Genomic DNA, 19,111 nt, shown 5'->3' on the forward strand with positions numbered 1-19,111 from the left:
TAAAGAGGAAATCCAGAAATATCCTGAGACAAATGAAAATGAAAATACAACTCCCCAAATTTATGGGATGCAGCAAAAGCAGTTCTAAGATGAAAGTTCATAGCTATACAGGCCTACCTCAAAAAATAAGAAATGCCTGAAATAAAAACTTAAATTTTATTAAAGTTATACCTAGAAAGAACAAAATCCAAAGTAGAAGAAAGGAAATAATAAAGATCAGAGCAGAAATAAACAAAATAGAGTCTAAAAAAAAAACAACAGCAAAGATAAATAAAACCAAGAGCTGGTTCCTTGAAAGGATGAACAAAATCGACAAGCATTTAGTCAGAGTCATCAAGGAAAAAAAAAAAAGCCCAAGAAATAAAATTAGAAATGAAAAAGGAAAGGTTACAACTGACATCACAGAAATACAAAGGATCATTAAAAAACACTATGAATAATTATACACCAACAAATTGAACAACATAAAAGAAATGAATAAATTTCTACAAACATACAAACTTTCAAGATTGAATTAGGAAGAAATGGCAAATCTGAACAGACTGACTACTAGCAATGAAACTGAAGCTGTAATAAAAAAAAAAAAAGTAAAGAAAACCCTCAACAAACAAAAGACTCGGAGCAGACAGCTTCACAGGTGAATTCTACCAAACACGTAACAAAAATTAATACCTATCCTTCTCAAGCTATTCCAAAACATTGAAGAGGAAGGAATGTTTCTGAACTCATTCTAAAAGTCTCCATAACACTAATACCAAAACCAAAGACGCAACAAAAAAGGAAAATTATAGGCCAATATCTCTGATGAACATAGATTCAAAAATTCTCAATAAAATATCAGCAAACCAAATTCAACAATACATTAAAAAGATTATATCAAGTGAGATTTGTCCTAGGGATGGAAGGAAGGTTCAATATCTGCAAATCAATTAACACAATACACTACATCAACAAAACAAAAGATAAAAATCACATGATCATCTCAATAGATGCAGAAAAAGCATTTGACAAAATTCAACATCCATTTAGGATGAAAACTCTCAAAAAGTAAGTACAGAGGGAACTTACTGCATATAATAAAGGCTATATATGACAAAACCCACAGCTAGCAACATAACAGTGAAGAGTGACTACTCCTAGAAGAAAACACAAGCAGTAAACTCTTTGATACATCTTAGTAGTGTCTTTTTTGATATGTCTGCTCAAGCAAGGGAAACAAAAGAAAAAATAAACAAATGAGACTAGAAGGATATATTCGCAAATGATATAGCTGATAAGAGATGAATATCTAAAATACATAAGAAACTCATATAACTCAGTAACATAAAAAATAAACAAACTGATCAAAAAATGGGCATAGGATATAGACATTTCTCCAAAACAGACATACAGAAAACCAACAGACATATGAAAAGATGCTCAACATCACTAATCATCAGAGAAAGGCAAATCAAAACCACAGTGATACCACCTCACGTCTGTCAGAATGGCTATTACTAAAAAGTCAACAAATAACAAGTGATGGCAAGGATGTGGAAGAAAGAGAATCTTCATGCACTGTTGGTGGGATTGCAAATTGGTGCAGGTACTATGGAAAACAGTATGGAGATTCCTCAAAAAACTGAAAATAGAACTACCATATCACATAGTGATTCTACTTTTGGGTATTTATCCGAAGAAATTCAAAACACTAAAAAGATATATGCACCTCTATATTCATTGAAGCATTATTTGCAATAGGTAAGATATGGAAGCAACCTAGATGTCCATCAATAGATGAATGACAAAGAAGATGTGATACACACATCCATGTACACACACACACACATGGAATATTATTCAGCAATAAAAAAGAATGAAATCTTGCCATTTACAACAAAAGGGATGGACATAGAGGGTATTATGCTAAGTGAAACAAGACAAAGACAAATATCCTATGATTTCACTTATATGTGGAATCTAAAAAACAAAACAAAACAAATGAACAAACAAAACAAAAAGAGACTCACGGAAATATAGATCAAACTGACGGTTGTCAGAAGGGAGGAAGGGGGAGGGGGGACGGGAAAAAAAATGAAGGGGAATACAGTCAGCAATACTGTGATAACTGCATAGTGACAGATGATTACTAGACTTAGTGTGGTGATCACATTTTATTAAGGTATATAAATGTCAAATGATTATATTGCACACCTGAAGCTAGTATTATATACGAATGATACTTAAGTAAATATGTAAATATACTAAACAAACAAAGGCCATGCATATAGCCAATGACTGAAAAATTAAAAGTTTGTTGATAATTCGAGTGTTGGGATTATGGGTTATTGTCTTAAAAAAAAATTGTTATAATTGTGTAGCAAATAAAAAACAAGAGAATTAATCCACTTACTACACGGAGGTCTTCAATACGTTTTTCAAGAAGGACAGGTAGACCCTCTGGGAGTGCAGGTACCACCTTGGGCATAACCTGAGAGGCATAGGTTGGCTGGGTGGTGTTTCCATTCTCTCCCCCTGACTCAGAGAGGGGGCTACCATCAGAAGCAGCATCCAGTAATCTGTCAAAGTCGATATCATCTAGTATCTTTAGGGCACTTTCAGCTTCCTGAAACAGTTCATGTTCATTTGTGCTAACAAAAATGGGGAGGTCCGGATCAGCATTGTTCAGATTTAAGTCTGAGACCTCATTTCCCAATGCTGCAGCAGCAGATGGGGGTTTATTCAGAGAGGTGGTCATTAAGTTCACTGGGACTTTGATGGGGACTTTGGGGTTAGAATCCTTATCTAACACATCCTTCTCTTTCTCAAATTTTCGTAACATGGCAGCTAGAGAAAGAGGATCTTTATAACGTTTCTTCTTTTTTTCAGACTTGTGTGAATTTAGAGCCACAACTCTGTGAAGAAAAAAAATCAGTCAGACTATGTATGATTTTAAAGATTAAAGTTCCCCTCAATAAGCAGGCACAGATTATGAAAAAATCATTTGACAGCTGGGAGAGCTGACTTCTTATTAAATTATACTTTTACAGTAGCATCTTCATCATCATCTGGATTGTCACTTAAGAAAAGTAGATAGGTAAATGGGCATTCAAGTGAAGAAATGAAAGGAACAAAATTAACAGTGTAATGAAACTGAATGTAGTAGCTCAGGTTTATTAAAATATACTAGGCTTAACTTACTCTTTTTGGAATGTTCACATTCTTTAGCACATCTACAAAGTTGTCCCCTAAAGAATCAACTAAGTAAAGAAATGTACTTTTGTTGAAAACAGAGTTGTCTTAGAGCCAGAAAAGCCCACATAGTACACCTTCAAACTTGTAACCCAAGTGGCTTGTGCTGCAAACTGCCAAAGAAATACAAAATTCTCTTGTCAGTCTGTGAGCCTTCATCCATTACCATGTCATCTATCTAGACCCTATTCAATCTGCTACTACCTTCTGATCATTTTTCACTTTCTATTCTAGGAACAGCCATGGTGGCAATTAGAGATAGGAAATCTTCCCTAAATTCTATGGCTTATATGCTTCTATGTACACTAGAGAGCCTAAAAGATTATGAGTACCCTGAAGGCAGTCCTATGTTTCAATTACTGTGCTTGGTATACCATTGGTACTTAATAAATATTTGTTAAATAAGTTATAAATGAGATGATAAATTCAATAAAAGGCATTGCCTAGAGTTTCTCTTCCCAAAGAAGGTTACTTATAAATAATGAACATTTAAAAGAACCGTTAGTAATATATATGCCTTTTCTTACTAATTTCTTAATGACTCAAGGGCCACTATAATCTCATACTCAGGAGGGGATAAAGACCTCCCTACATCAACCTTTTCAATATTGATAGCCAAAATTTCAGATGCACTTCCCCTGCTAAGGAAAGGAAGAATATCTGGCCTCTCATAAGTTTCTGTATCTTAGTTTTTCAAAAAAAGCCTTAGAGTGGCAAGGGCAATTGGTAATTTACGACTACATGGCACAAACATTTTATTCTTATTACTTAAGGTTTCTGAGAAATTCTACTTGGTTTTTAGAGGTAATGTCATTAGCTAAAGTCACAAGTATTAAGGATGGCTACATAAAATCACTTTTTTTTTTTTAGATTAAAACCACCATAAATTGTTTACGCATAAACTATTGCTAATTCTCGATGCCTAGATATCTAAATTTAGTTTTAGTACAAAAAAATTTAAATGATTTGTTCAACATTTATAACCATCTTTTCAAACTGGTTCTTGTTGGTAAACGTTTTAACAAGGAAAATACCTAATGAACCAATTTGTATATGTGATCTAATATACTGTGAGTCTCTCAGATGAAAAAGCCTACTTACTAATAAATACAATATCACTAAGATATGTTAGTATGTCATTGATATTTATAAAACTGTATTAAATTAGACCCAGCTAAGCTGAATTATTTAATGCAAAATATATCTTTCTAAAAGGAGAGCTAGTCATGCTATGATACTAGCTCTCTTATGTTTAATTTCACATACCCCAGTTGTTTGGGTACTTTCTTCCTCGGCTTCTTCTCCTTTTCCCCTTCCTCTTTCCGCTTCCGCTTCTTCATCTCAATATCATCTTCTTTTATTTTGGGAATCTGCAAAATGATAAAATGATGCATTGCTTATCTAAGTAGCAATTCTTTTCTCTGATGTTAGCAAGCCAGCATCCAGGGCAGTGTTTCTCAGTATCAGTCTGCATTAGACTTGCTTGTTAAAAATGCAGATTCTTGGAATCTACGAGAACTCCCGTACCTGGTCTAGATTCAGTTATCTGGGGTAAGGCTTTATATAATCTGCATTTTTTTAAACAAACATTTTGATGATTCTGGTATAAGTATGTCTTTGGACCACATTTAAAAAATACTTAGCTTAAGGACACTCTCTCTGTGTTTCAAATATAATATATATATATTCCATAGAATTTGCTATATAAATAACATCTTAGGAAAAGTAATGGCTATTAACAGTTATTTCTATATGAAATCTTAACCATAGAAACTGAACCATATCCCAAAAATAGTAGATTATTAGATCACATACAGAGAGAGAAGTTTTAATAGAAAACAGAATTTTGTTATGATGTAAATATCGACTTCTCCATATCTACATTCTACTTTAAAGCATGTAACTAACTATAGACTCATTAACAATGGCTGGTATCTTCCTTATATTCCAGTAAAAAGCACAAGTAAAATTCAAAAAAGTATATCCTGATTAACTGAATGCTCTCATTACTGCTGCAATGTTAAATAAACTCACTTTGGGTGGTTTGTGCTTTTGGTTGTCTGTAATATCATCTTCTTCAGTATCTGAAGCTTGGCGAAACTGAAGAGTGCCAGTGTTGATATAAAAGCCTCCATATTTTGTTGTTAAAGAAGCAGGAACTAATTCATCATACTAGATTTAAAAAAAAAGAAAAGGTTTCAGATATAGCTTATTACCTTTAATTCTATAAATATGTCAAAGGAATTCAATCACCATGCCACCATCTTCCTTAAATCCTAACTGCAAAACTGACTGCAATGAGGATGCTTGTGGAATAAATTTAGAAGTTACTATCTGGAATAAAAAGGAGCTGTAATCATGGAGTATCTATTAGAGAGGCACTTCTAAAATAATGAAGCAAATTCTAAATATACCATCTGCTGAGAAAAATTTAAGGATCACTGCTGCTACTGTTCTTAATGACAAATGATTCTGATAAGAAATTGAGACAAAAGTAGATGACTAAATCCAGACAAATAATAAATTTAATCCCTACCATATCAATACATAATTTTATTCATAAGATTATAAAGAATAACAAAGGTATTTCTTCAGTCTTAGCTCTAAGCTTTTAAATTTTTTTAAATGTTTAAGAGAGAAATAGCATCTATGCGTTTTAAAGGGAAGAAGAAAAAAATGCCCAGTTGAGTGAGCGTACACTGGGGCCAGCAATGAGCTAAGCACTTTGCTTCGCACAAGAGACTCAAACGGCCTAAATCAGACTGAAAGGTTCAACCTAGAATAGTCCTTAAAACTGATGTCCTCTAAGCCTGGATTTTAAAGTTTATCATTATCTCACTTGACAAAGATGGACAAAACACAACCGTTAAATGAAGGTCAATCTTAAACAAATGAAGGTGTTTAGAGTGGAAGAGAAAAAAGGAACTATTTACCTAATAGAAGCAAAATGCCTGCTACCTGGGGTCCCCAGAACGCTACTTAAGGGTTCCTTCATATTATATAATTAGTCTTTAAGAAAGTCAGATTTTTAAAGAAATTTCTTTGCCATTGGCAAGAAATACATATGACGTACTAGTTACTATAAGAATATTAAGGCTATGAACGGAAGTTGCAATTTTAATCTGTATCCTTTTAAATTATATGAGAATGGAAGAAGAAAACAATGTCTGGTTTAATCATATTGAATCAAAAAGAAATGAAGTGAGAAAAGAAAAGGCATGAACTCCTTGTTGCTCCACTTCATGGGCCATTATACAAATCTATAGGTAAGGCCTACAGAAAGGGTCTAGTACTATCTATCTGCTAGTAAAGGAGTGATAAGAGGAGTAAAGGATCAAGAGTGGAAAGACTTTTTAGTAATTATTTGAAAATGTGTAATTGTGATAAGATAAATACACCTGTACTTTTTGCTTACATATACTTATATACTGCTTTATCATTTTCGATGTTTCTTCACATAAATTATTTCAGTTGGTCTTCCTGATATCCTTGTGAGTCAAAGGCGGCAAATATTTTCCCATTTTATAAGTGTAATCCAGATGCAGAGAGGTCAAAAACCTTGCCAAGTAATTTTATTAGTTTATGGCAGAGTCCCTGGCTGGCTCCCTACCCACCCACTACATCAAGCAGCTTCTCACGTGAGAAACACCCTCAATCACCAGGTCACCAAGCAATGTGGACATTCTCAACATATCTTCTGCGGTATTCTGTTGAGCTTCCCCAGAACACTCTTTGGTAGAACAAACTCTTTATGAATATTTAACTTATCCTTTTAAGTAGAATGTGTTAAGAGGCAAATGGAGGGTTGAACTTGAGAATCAGCAGACCTGGACTTAGGTCTTTTGCCAATGACTGGCTATTGTGACCCAGAGAGCAAAGCAATATTTTGGGGTTGTAAAACAGTAGAAATATTTCACAAAGTTCTAGTGAAATTTAAGAGAGACAACCTAAACAAAACTCATGCCTGGTATTATGTATTAATAATAAAAAACACTTTCCGTCTTTTTAAAATTTGGCAGCATTTAAGCATGAGACTACAAATAAGCTTCAAAAGCATTTATTTTCAGTTCTTTATATTAGTAAGTAGCACATGATTCTGAAAATTAATTATAACCAGATTATATCCACTCTCTATCAAATAATACATGAACAGTAAAGCTGACTGGCAATATAATCAACGAAAAGAACAGAAAATCACTTGGTTGGATCATAACTGTTTTATATCTGAATTATCTCATAAAAGAACCAAATAATCCATTCAAGAAAATAGAAAATTATTTTACAAGTCAATAAACAACCTGAATTTTAGTTCGATTTCCTCTTATAGAACAGTGATGTACCTTGTCTTATAATATAACTAACTGTGTAATTTTTGTGCAACTTATACCTATGAAATTTATCTTCATTTATTAAAGCAATGCCTTTCAAATTTTCTTCACCACAACCAAGTGGAAAATAATTATACATCATAACCCAGTGCATATGTATGCATACACATTCACACACACACACACAAAATCACATAATCTACCAGTGGTTTACTATGACAGCTCCTACTCTATTCTATTTCATTTTCTTTAAAAATGTTGTCTACACCTTTAAAATTGATATATAATCTAAGTATGGGTTGCAAAAGTCAGTTTGAAAACACATTATTCAAATATTCTGAATGATACAAAAGAAGATATTTAAAATGCTATTTGAAAGGCTCCATACTGTATGATCAACTATATGATTCCGGAAAAGGCAAAACTACAGTTGACAGTAAAAGGACTGGTGACTGCCAGGGGATAGGGAGAAAGAAATGAACAGGCAGAACAGAGATTTTTTTAGGGCAGTGAAACTATTCTGTATGATACGACGATGGTGCAAGCCTGTCATTATACATTTGTTAAAACCCACAGAATGGACACCAGGAGAGAGCCCTAAACTATGGACTTTGGATGATGATGTGTCAATGCAGATTCAGCATCTGTAGCTGATGTACCACTCTGGTGGGGGTGCTGATAATGGGGAAACTGCACATGTGGGGACAGGGAGTATATGGGATATCTCTGTACCTTCCGCTCAATTTTGCTGTGAACCTAAAACTGCTCTGAAAAAATTAAGTTTATTAATTTAAAAAATGCTACTTATGTAAGCCTCAGTACATGCAACATACATTTATATATGGCTAAGTTCTTTCTTGGGTTACTTAGAATTCAAAATCTGCTTTACATACAAGTTAACATTAATCCTAATGCTTTATGTTTGCTTTATGCTTTTCAGCATGTCATTATCTTATCTGAATCTCAGAGTAATTCTTCTAGACAAGCCAATCATAGCAGAAAGAAGTGGGTGATGCTAAAAGACCTGCTTCTGGTCCATGGCAAACTAGAAACAGTCGGGTCTGGAATCTAGGACTTTTGACTTGAGTTCTAAATCAAGGTCATGACTCTTGAAAATACCCCACACTCTAACCTACTGGCTGACAACCTTTGCAGTAACAGGAAGCTCTCTCTCTCTACTCTAAAAGGCATTGTCGGTATTTTAGTTCTACAGACCAGGCTGCCTGGTATGGTAAACCAGTTTATGTCAGGACACAGAAATAACTCAGAAGTATGATAGGGTATCCAGTATGCCTCACGCTGGAAGTCCTTCTTGTTCACTCTCGTACCCCCATGTGCCTCATCATCATCTATGCAACCAAGCACTACAGCATCAAGTAAAAAGACATACTAATTTGTGGGTAATAGTCATTTTCGTGTCACTTTCTGTATGTCCTACATAATCTCTGCATGATGATGATGATATAATCCCAGCATTTAGATTACTCTAGTACACTGAGAAGAATGTAAGAACATATACCTAACCTACCCCAAAACATGACATGCCCTCCTTCATTGCTCTCTTAAATTCCTCTTCCTTTTATAAGAAAAAGAGGATTCCAGGGGAAAAGCTGCAGGGCTTGATCAAAACAGGCTGGTGATAAAGGCTGGCAATTAATTCCCACCATTGTAATACGTCTTGGCAGCAATAAAAAAATTTCAGTACATTTTAAACATGTCTGCCAGATTAACTTCAACCCAGTAGCTCCAATCTTCGAGATTATGTGATTCTTATCTGGAAGTCATTTCGAAATATATCTGGCCCAAGTTTGGGAATATCAATAAAAATTCAAGATGTAAATATCCTTTGATCAATAAATCCCATGGCTAGAAATTTATCCTACACATATATTTGCACTCTATAATTATCTTATATACATATTTACTCAAGTACACAAAGATAAATGTATAGAGATGCTCAATTATTTTTAAGTGCATAAAACTAGAAACAATTTAGATGTACATCAATGGGAGGTTAGTAAAAACATTCACTGAACTATTTTACTTACTTTACCCTTGACTTCTATCCCAAACAAAGAATTACTGCTATATTAGATACATTACTCACAGCCTCTGAGTTATCAATAAATGGATCTGTCTCATCATAGCCAAAGCCTATATCAATTAAATCTTGTAGCCGATCCTTCCGGTGTTTACGGGGTTTCCCACCCTGCAAAGAACAGATATGTTAGACTGATTCAGTACTCATGCTATTTCCGTAAAGTTAAAAAGTACCTGTTGGAAGAATCTCAAATAATTTTTCGTGACAATCCCCCTCCAGCAGGTTGAATTTAAGTTCCCCGACACTCTGAATGTAAACTATGCTTGGGGACTTGCTCCCAAAGAGCAGAGTATAAAAAAGAGGAGCCAACGTAACCTTAAAGTGAAAACCTGGGCAACATTACCTCAGCCAGGTGATCAGGGTCAACATCGACAGTAATAAGTCATGCTGACAGTATGAACCCTTGATAACAAGCGATAAAAAATGGTACTTTACCTGTGTGGTCTTCCTCTCAAAAGCTTATAACCCCAGTTATAGGTTCACAATGGAAAAGCATCAAACTAATAACAGACATTCTATAAATAACTGACCAGTATTCCTCAAAGTTATCAAAATTACAAAAAATAAGGAAAATTTGAAAAACCGTCACAGTATAGAAGAGCTAAGGCAACATAATAACTAAATGTGATGTGGTATCCTGGATGGGATCCAAGAACTAAAGGACATTAGGAGAAAACAGGTAAAATCTGAAGAAAGTGTGGAATTTAATCAATAGTAATGTACCAATGCTGGTTTGTGAGATGTAACAAATGTATACAAATTTGTATACAAATGTAAGATGTGCTAGGGGAGAGTGGTTAAGGACTACGTAGGAACTTTCTGTATTATCTTTGCAACTTTTCTTTAAATCCAAGCTATATGTGTTTTTTAAATGTCACAGAATTATTTACATAGACATACAAGAAAATGAAATGTAAGTGCATGCAAAAGCTGGTGAAATCCAAATAAGCTCTGTAGTCTAGTTATTAACTGTATTGTGCCAATGTCAATTTCCTAGTTCAGATAACTAATGTAAAAGATATTACTACTGGGAGAAACTGGGTGATGGAGATAAGAGACCTCTCTGTACTATATTTGTAGCTTCTTGTGAGTCTGTAATTTTTTAAATAAAAATTTTAAAAAGTAAAACAACAAAACAAAAATAAAAAGAATCATTGAGTATAAATTCTACTTTTAATGTCACACTTTATGAAGTTTTTTAACTCTGGCTAATTACAATATAAAGAACTCACTCTATCTCAAATATAAAATGTTACATGTAGTCTGAAGATTATATACTATAAGCTTGTTAAAAGTCTTTTCAGTGAGCAGGAAGCCTAAAATTACTGTGGCACTACAAAAATGAGTATTTAGTTCAGTTTCTAAGACTCATTTTAAATATTCAAATTTATTCACTCGAATTCAACTATATTTTCTAAGCATCTTTCTAATACCTCTCTAACACCTGATTTTTTGGGGGGGTGGAGTGGGGCTGAGGGAGAGGATGCTGAAAGAGAGGAGGGAAAACAAATAGTGTTAAGAATTCTGCCTACCAACATGCCACCACTAAGCCAGAGTGATTCCTACAGAAAGCATGAGATGCAAGGTATAAATTTCTCATTCGGTTTCAATTCTCACAGCACATTTCTCTCAATGCAAAGTGTGATTCTAATGGTGAAAGATGAGTAATATTTGTGTAACACGGTCCGTAAATGAAAGCAAACTGCTTCACCTTATTTCTAAGCAAAGAAATAGTGATCTTTTTCCAGTGCTCGATGGAAAAAATGGTTATGCTTCTTATACTGAGAGGTGTCTCCAACATGGTGCCATCCCTTTACAAGTAATTTGCAAAAGTAATTCTGACTAAATGCTATGTTTGTATTGAATGTTTAAATCTTAATCCCCATAAGCTCTGACTCCACTATATGCTTTTTAGTGGACAAAACAACACTATTACTATACCATCCCTCCAACAGAGTCATTATGGTGTGAGATAAAGTAGTAGTTCCCATATTTTCAGATTTTACAAGTTAGGTAAATTTCAAAAAACAATTCTAGAGACTAACACAGGGTGGCAACCATTTTATTTTGCTAAATAAGGCCACTAAAGGCATAATCTCAGAACAAGGACAATCCTTCTCAAGAAATACCAGTTGGCAACTTTAAACATACAGACAAATGTGTAGCATACATATGTAGACACACACATATACACGCAACATATGCGTGCATAAATGCAACACATAATTAATTGTCTTTACTTTTTCCATTTTTCAGATCTATAAACTGCTACCTTTAAGGTAGGTTATAGAATTATAGTGAGAATCAAAAGTCGGAGGAAGGAAAGAGATATTTCTAGAATAGGAGTTATTCTATTGAGAAAGTCATGTATAAGCGGTTAAGTACATGAGGGATTGTTTCACTGAAAAAAGAGAAAGAGTTCTAGGGAGAATGTGAAAACCCACAGACAAAAACTAATGAAGAGAACTAGCTCTGTCACATACTAAATATATTTAGTTATAGGAGTTAAGAGTATACCAATAAAACTCTAAGCAATCTGAAAAGTATCTGCCATGAAATTTTGCCAATCTCTTACATTTTCTTTGTTTGCCTCTTCCATGTTTTCCAAATGTTCTATGAAGTATTGTCATAATAGAAATATCCTAAAATAATTTAAAACTTCATATTTTATTTGATAATTCTAAGTTATGTAGCTTATTTTGAACCCGTTTAGACTAAAAATTATGTTAAGAACTTATGCTACAGAAAGCAACGTGTTAAATGTCAGAAGGAATTTAAGTGTGAAAAGTCCTATCCTCAAGGAACTTAAAACAAGATAATCTTCTCAACAAATTTACTGAGTGACTACCCAGTGCCAGCCTTCATGGAGTTTATATTATTGTGGAGAGGAGAAAGATTTGACAAATAATTACAGTAGTAAATGGTAGAAAGAAAAATATAGGTGGTCCTGAGACCCTTTTTAACAGAGAACCTAATCAAGGCTCTTTGGAGATCTTCACACCCAGACAAGGATGAGTGGAAGTAATCACTAGTGGAGGCCACTGACAGCATTAGAACATGGGAGTAACCTGACAAGATTAGTATTTAACAAAACCACTATTGCTGTTGGGGGAAATGAACACAGTTGGGGAGGCGATCAGTTATGAAGAGAAAAAATGTCAAGATTTACAAAAAAGTTACGAGTTATGAAGGCATAAAATTATATGTCAGTCAGTACCAGTCATGACGATGACGATAGCTACCATTCATGGAGCGCTATCCTTGCATTAGCACCTATACTAAGTACAACCACCTATTATTTCACATTTGACAAATGGGGGAAAAACTAAAACTTAGAAATTTTCATTATTTACTAAAATTTCATTATTCACTAAACTTAAAAAGGCTGATGATACCAAATGCTAGCAAGAATGGGAAGCAGCTGAAACTCTCCTATGTGGCTGGTGCAATATGATACAGTCACTTTGGAAAAGTTTCTTATCAAGTCAAAGGTACACCTACCACATGACTTAATGATCCCACCCTTATTTACTCAAGAGAAATGACTTGTATTCTAACATTCAGAGCACTTTATTCATAGCAGCCCAAAACTAGAAACTACGAATGCCCATCATCTGGTGAATAGATAAACAAACTGTGGGACATCCACACAACGAATTACCATGAAACAACGAAGAGGCAGAACTACTGATACATTCAACACATAGATGAATTCCAGAAGCATTATGCTAAGTGAAAGAAGCCAGACACAAAAGACAGTAAGATTCCATTTAAAGAAAACTCTAGAAAAGGCAAAAAAAAAATCACCCAAAACCTACAGTGACAGGAAATAGATCTGCGATCGCCAGGGTCAAGGCTGGAGGGGGAGGATTATCTGTAGGTAAATAAAAGGGAATTTTCTGGAGTGATGAAATTGTTCTGTGTCATGATTGTATAGTGGTTACAGAACAGTGTGCATTTGTCAGCTCATCAAATTGGCACACTTAAATGGATAAACTTTATTTCGATTATATTTCAATAATGCTGATTTTTAAAACCCTCACAACTATTTCCACTTTAACTTTCTGCCCCCACAAACCTCTGTTCCTATGTTTATTCACATCTACAGCTTTCTTTCATTCGCCATCACTATGTTTTTCTCTTAAAAGTGATGAATGCTTTAATTAGCCTCTCCTCCCTCATATTAATCCTCCATTTATCCTATACAATATCATCTAATTAAAATTTCTAAATTACCATTTCCTATCACTCCCCAGCTCAAAATTCTTCAGTAGCATCATACCTATTATAAAATAAATCCAAAACTCTTATTATGGCATTAATAAAATGCTTTCTGCATGTTGACTCAAATTACCTTTCCAACATTTTTCTTACAATTTTCCAACTTGAACACTTTGATCCATTCACTCTGTCTATGCTCCCCTAACACACTGTTTATCTTTCCTCATGCTTTCCCCTTATTCAGAATAAGCTTTGAATTCTCTCTGAATTCTCCCGCCTTCACAGCTCACCTCAAGTTTTAAACCTTTTCTCCTTGATGCTTTCTACTTAAAATCGCGATGATATTTTTCTGCTTTCCTAACATATCTTTTGTCTAGGCACAACAAGCTGCCTGTAAGATTTACCAAGGGGAAACTAAAACAACTACAATAACAACCACCACCACCACCACCACCACCACCACCTCAAATAGGTTCTGTTGTGATGGGCACAATCAGACACATGCGGAAGTACAAATAACTTATGTATAATTGGAAAGATTTAGGAATATTTAAGTCTAGTCAAGGTGACCAGTAGTTACCACAGAAAACATAGCTGCTAATCTAATCATTCCGAGTCCATAATCTAATACATGCAGTAACCAGTCTAATAAGTAAATGTGAATCTTATCAATGATAAAACCGCCAAAGCTTTACTTAATTATAATTGTATTAATCTGACAAAAAATGCCTCTCAGAAAAGGATCTTACTAGTTTTAAGATCTTTACCAAACATTTTATCAATTACAGCATCTTAACAATGATAAAGGTATAAACTGTATATACTATGACACATCCAATCAACATTAACAGCCACTTTAAAATAACATGGTCAAGGAATATTTACTAATACAGAAGGCAACAGAAGCAGTTTTACAAACGTTATGTATAGTTCAGGCTATTCATGGAAAAGGTGACAGTAATGTTCACTAAGCATTTGAAAGTGTTCAAGATGTTAATCATGGAGATGATATTAAAATAACAAGACACTGCTTTTTCAACTATCAATACAAATAGTGGGATCTCGTTTATAGAAAACGCAATACAGCAATCCATGTCAACAAATATATATCAAATGCTCAAGGAATCATGATGAGCAGATAATCGTTATCACGGATCGGAAAAGGATGTAACTGGATACAGTGGTGAAGGAAGGCTTTGGCTTAATATGTATTATTTAAATTTGTTTTTAATGACAGGAATGTATTTGTGTATTTAAAATTTTTTTTTTTTACTCAGTAGATCACCAGTTTATTATAAAAAGTAACTCAGGAACAGCAGGTAGAAGAGACACGTAGGGCAAGGTCTGGGGAAAGCGGCCCAGGGTGCTTCCAGACGATACCAGCTTCCCCACCTTTTCACGTGCTCCCCAACCCAGAGCTCCAAAAACATTTTAAGTGCAAGAGAGCAAATACGTGAGCACACGTGCATTTTTAAAGCCCTGAAAGGATAATATTCAAACTATTAACGGTGGTTACGCCTGGCAGTGGGCTTATAGATGATTAGGTGATTTTTATTTTCTTCTTTTTGTTTATCTGTATTTATATATTATTTTACATTGAACAAAATCTTTGAAATATCTAGATACTTCCATACACACAGATTTCTGGGACAAGAAACTCAAAAGAATGCTTATCCCCGAGTGTGAAACTAGTTACCTGGGAGTCAGGAGTAGGAAGATTTACTTTTCATATTACTCTTGTATCTGTTGAATTTTTATTAAGTACATGTATTACCCATTCAAGAAATTTTATTTTGTTGGGTCTCATCCACCAAATGTTCAAAAGTATTTGGTTACTGACTCCAGTCCCACTGTGGGGACAGAGCTTTGGATAACCTGTATTTGACACACCCATCGCTAAGGAGCTCTTTCTTAAATCTCTGTCCAATAGCCAGGGTTAGATAACGTACAGTCTTTGCTCTATCTATTAATGGATTTCTGCCAAAGCATTTATTGCTCAGGCGCATTCAGTTCCCTGCTTCACCACAGAAGCCACCAGAGTAGTTTTCTGGCCTTAGTTTTCTTTTCCTCACCTCTGGCCTTACTGGAAAAACTTCTCCCCTGGCCAGCTTCCTGCCTTACTCCCCATCCCCGACTTTCTATTCTCTAACCTCCAGTTCTCTAGTTCCCCAATAATGCTAAGTCAGTGACGTGCAAATGATGTAAACTGCAACCAAACTTTCGACAGTTGCCAAAAAGGTACAAACCAATTAATACTAAAATTTTACCTAAAGGAACTCAAGATAGATTGGTGAAGGATTATTTCACACTGCCATCCCTACTAGGCTAACTTTGAACTGCTCTCTTTTCAGCATCCTTAGCAAGAACACCCACTGCAGCAAAATCAAAGTCTTATTTAATAAATTCTCTGGACCTCTACAGTTGTTGACGTTAACAGTTTGCACAGTAAATACATCTCATAAAAATACAAAACATATTTTCCAAATTTAAAAAACTCTTCAATTTTGCTACATCTAAAATGAAGAAACCACTTTAAGTCCATTCCCCTAGGGCACTAGTTCACTATGACTCAGAAAAAATTACTGAGTCATTAATACCTGCTTAACTTGATAATCGGTGTTTCCAGCCAATACAGTCTAATTATACTGTAACACTAAGCTGGAGAACATACAAACAAATAAGATGTTCTTTGTACAGGACCCCTACTGCTTGCAGGAAATAAGAAACCTAACTAATAACCAACATTCATTGATCACCTATGGCAGACATAGCAAGCTCCACATTAATTGCTAAGACTCCAGTCTAATAATTAAGGAGAAAATATTCCCTGGTCACAAAGCTTCCCTATCTGTCCCAGCCCTGTCACAATCTAAGCTTTCTCCACCTCTGCTGATTTTCTTAACCTACCAATAGAGAAGGGTAAAGATTTAAGTCAGTGGAAAGACAGCCAAGAGCTGATTTCACAGCACAAAAACAGTACACCCAGATTTCTATAATCGCCACTTAAGGATATAGGGCCTTCCTCCCAAATACCCTAAAACTGCTGATTCTCAATTGTTCCTAAGGGATTTAAGGAAGCTGAAGAGTTATTTAGATCCAAGAGGCTAAGGAATTAAAAGGGCATGTCATGGCAAGTGATTACAATCACTAACTGCAATATGAAATTATTTGAGTTGAGAATTTCTCCTTGCCCTTTTTAAGATCTTCTCTGTTTTAAAATGTTATTATTTTGTTTTTATTGTATATGTAATATCATACTATTGTTGGTCTATAGAATCAAAATACACTGTTGTTTGTGCTTCGTAAGTAGAATTTATTTGGTGGTGATGGTAACAAGTTTATCCAAACTGCTTTAACCAAATCCTTACCAAGCTGATCCCTTAGGGACCAGATCCAACATGAGGCCAAAACAAACAGGAAAACCTTTCAGCCAAGTAACTTCCCAAAAAAGCTGTAACCCCTCAGAAGTGTGGATGACCAATTAATATGACTAATGAATAGTAACTCCCTAAAAGAGTGCATAAATGCTTTATGACATCCACTTGTGTGTTAGTCCATATTTGAGGACACTTTTTAAACAATTGATAATTATTTTAAGTATAAAAATATATGTCCTTCACACTCAACTGAGTAATATTTAACTGTGAAGAAGTCACTCATTGTAAATTATAGTTATTCTAAGATATTGCCATTCTTTAAAACCGACTTGGACAAAATCAGTTTTAAAAGCCACACCAAAAGAAAATCAAGACTTGTTACGGATATACTTTGTTTTTTAGTAAAACCAATGTTAACTCCATTTGATCAACAGTTTTATTTATAAGACTACTCAGAATTATTTTTATACCATCAAATCCACCCTTATCCTTTCCTTTCAAAATACAAAGCTACTATGCCCTAAGAATCCAAAACCACACAGAATTAATCATCAAAGATGGTATTCAAAGTCTACAAAGTATAGTAAGTAGATTTTAAAACTCATAATGTGATTTTATAAATGCTAATAAGTGCCTGGCAGGCTACAAGTCTTCCTATTCAAAGAGTCATTCAAATTTAAATAGTCTTAACTGAGCCCCTACTAGGCACCTAGTGTTGTGCTAAGCACTTTCATTTAGATTACTGAATTTATATACAATTCTAAGATAGCAGGATCTTTAAAGATGGCTGGAGTAACAGAGTGAGAAAAAACAAACCACTAAGAAATCTTCCACCAACTACAAGATATCCTATGTTCTCGAAGGCTCAGGGAACAAATCTATACCCATCAAACCCAACATCATTCCCTGCTCTAGAGTTTATGACCTCAGAAAAAGCATATACAACCTAGAAACCATCTAAAACTGGAAGTGGAAACTAGGATAATTAACCTAAATATCTTGAGCCTTAAAAATGGTAATAAGGAAAGGAGAAGAAGGGAGCCAGTTTAAACTGTATTCTGCTTCCTTCCTACAATAATCAAGACAAATCTGGAGCCTATAAAATAGTAGAGATGCCAAAACTTGGACTTAGCTATTAAATGAGATTTATGTACAACCAATTTAGTATACACTAGGTCATAATGCGCTTCCCTCCCCCCAAAAACCATTTAGCAATTGATGCTGAATATGGACTGTCACGTTACCCAAAGAGTAACACAACCGGAAATAAGACATAAGCATTACAAATAGGACAGAATTGGGGGAAAAAAACACAAACCATTCAATATAAGGTACTCCTTTTACAATTTTACACTCCCTGTAATTTCTGTTATCACTGCTTTTCAAATCCTTCCACCCTGAGCACATCCTATAGGCCATGGTTATCCTTCCCTTCTCCCTTAAGTGGCAGCCCCGTCTTCTCCTTGCATATGAAAGACCAAAAAAAGCCCATAAACTTGCCACTCAGGCCTTCCACCAACCACAGAATTCATCGCTATTGCCACTCTAGACCCAGCCACACCGCAGTGCATCTTATCTTTGCCCAAATCTGAAAAACCCCAATTGAATTTCACTTGCTCAGTTCTCTGAAATTTCCTACAAATACATTTTCCACCTCGATGGAAATGGCATTTGCTTCCACACATACCCCCAACCACTCTGTTTGCAGAAGACAAAGGGCAAAATGTGAAAGTCGACAGACTAGTGAGTTAAATGCAGTAGGAACAAAATAATGAGGCAAGTACATCAAGGCCTCAAACTAGGGCTTGAGAACTGAACTCGGCCCACAGATGTATTCTGTTGGGCCCTCCAAG

At 34.9% G+C, this 19,111-nt stretch overlaps 1 protein-coding gene across 4 annotated transcripts in view; it reads right to left on the minus strand.

Annotated features, from left to right (window-relative positions):
* UBN2 (ubinuclein 2) overlaps positions 1-19,111 on the minus strand; it is a 69,394-nt gene that overhangs the window by 41,720 nt on the left and 8,563 nt on the right. For 2 of the 4 annotated variants that reach the window (XM_039861074.1, XM_039861072.1), the window contains exons 3-6: positions 9,667-9,768; positions 5,266-5,403; positions 4,498-4,601; positions 2,393-2,894 (exon numbers count right to left, since the gene is read on the minus strand). In XM_039861074.1, coding sequence (XP_039717008.1) covers positions 2,393-2,894; positions 4,498-4,601; positions 5,266-5,403; positions 9,667-9,768 — 846 coding nt within the window. The remainder of the gene's footprint in view (positions 1-2,392; positions 2,895-4,497; positions 4,602-5,265; positions 5,404-9,666; positions 9,769-19,111) is intronic. The other 2 variants (XM_039861076.1, XM_039861075.1) reach the window with 1 other exon arrangement.

This window comes from Pteropus medius, unplaced genomic scaffold, assembly GCF_902729225.1.
Source record: "Pteropus medius unplaced genomic scaffold, Ma_sr-lr_union100, whole genome shotgun sequence".
NCBI classification, from domain to species: domain Eukaryota; kingdom Metazoa; phylum Chordata; class Mammalia; order Chiroptera; family Pteropodidae; genus Pteropus; species Pteropus medius.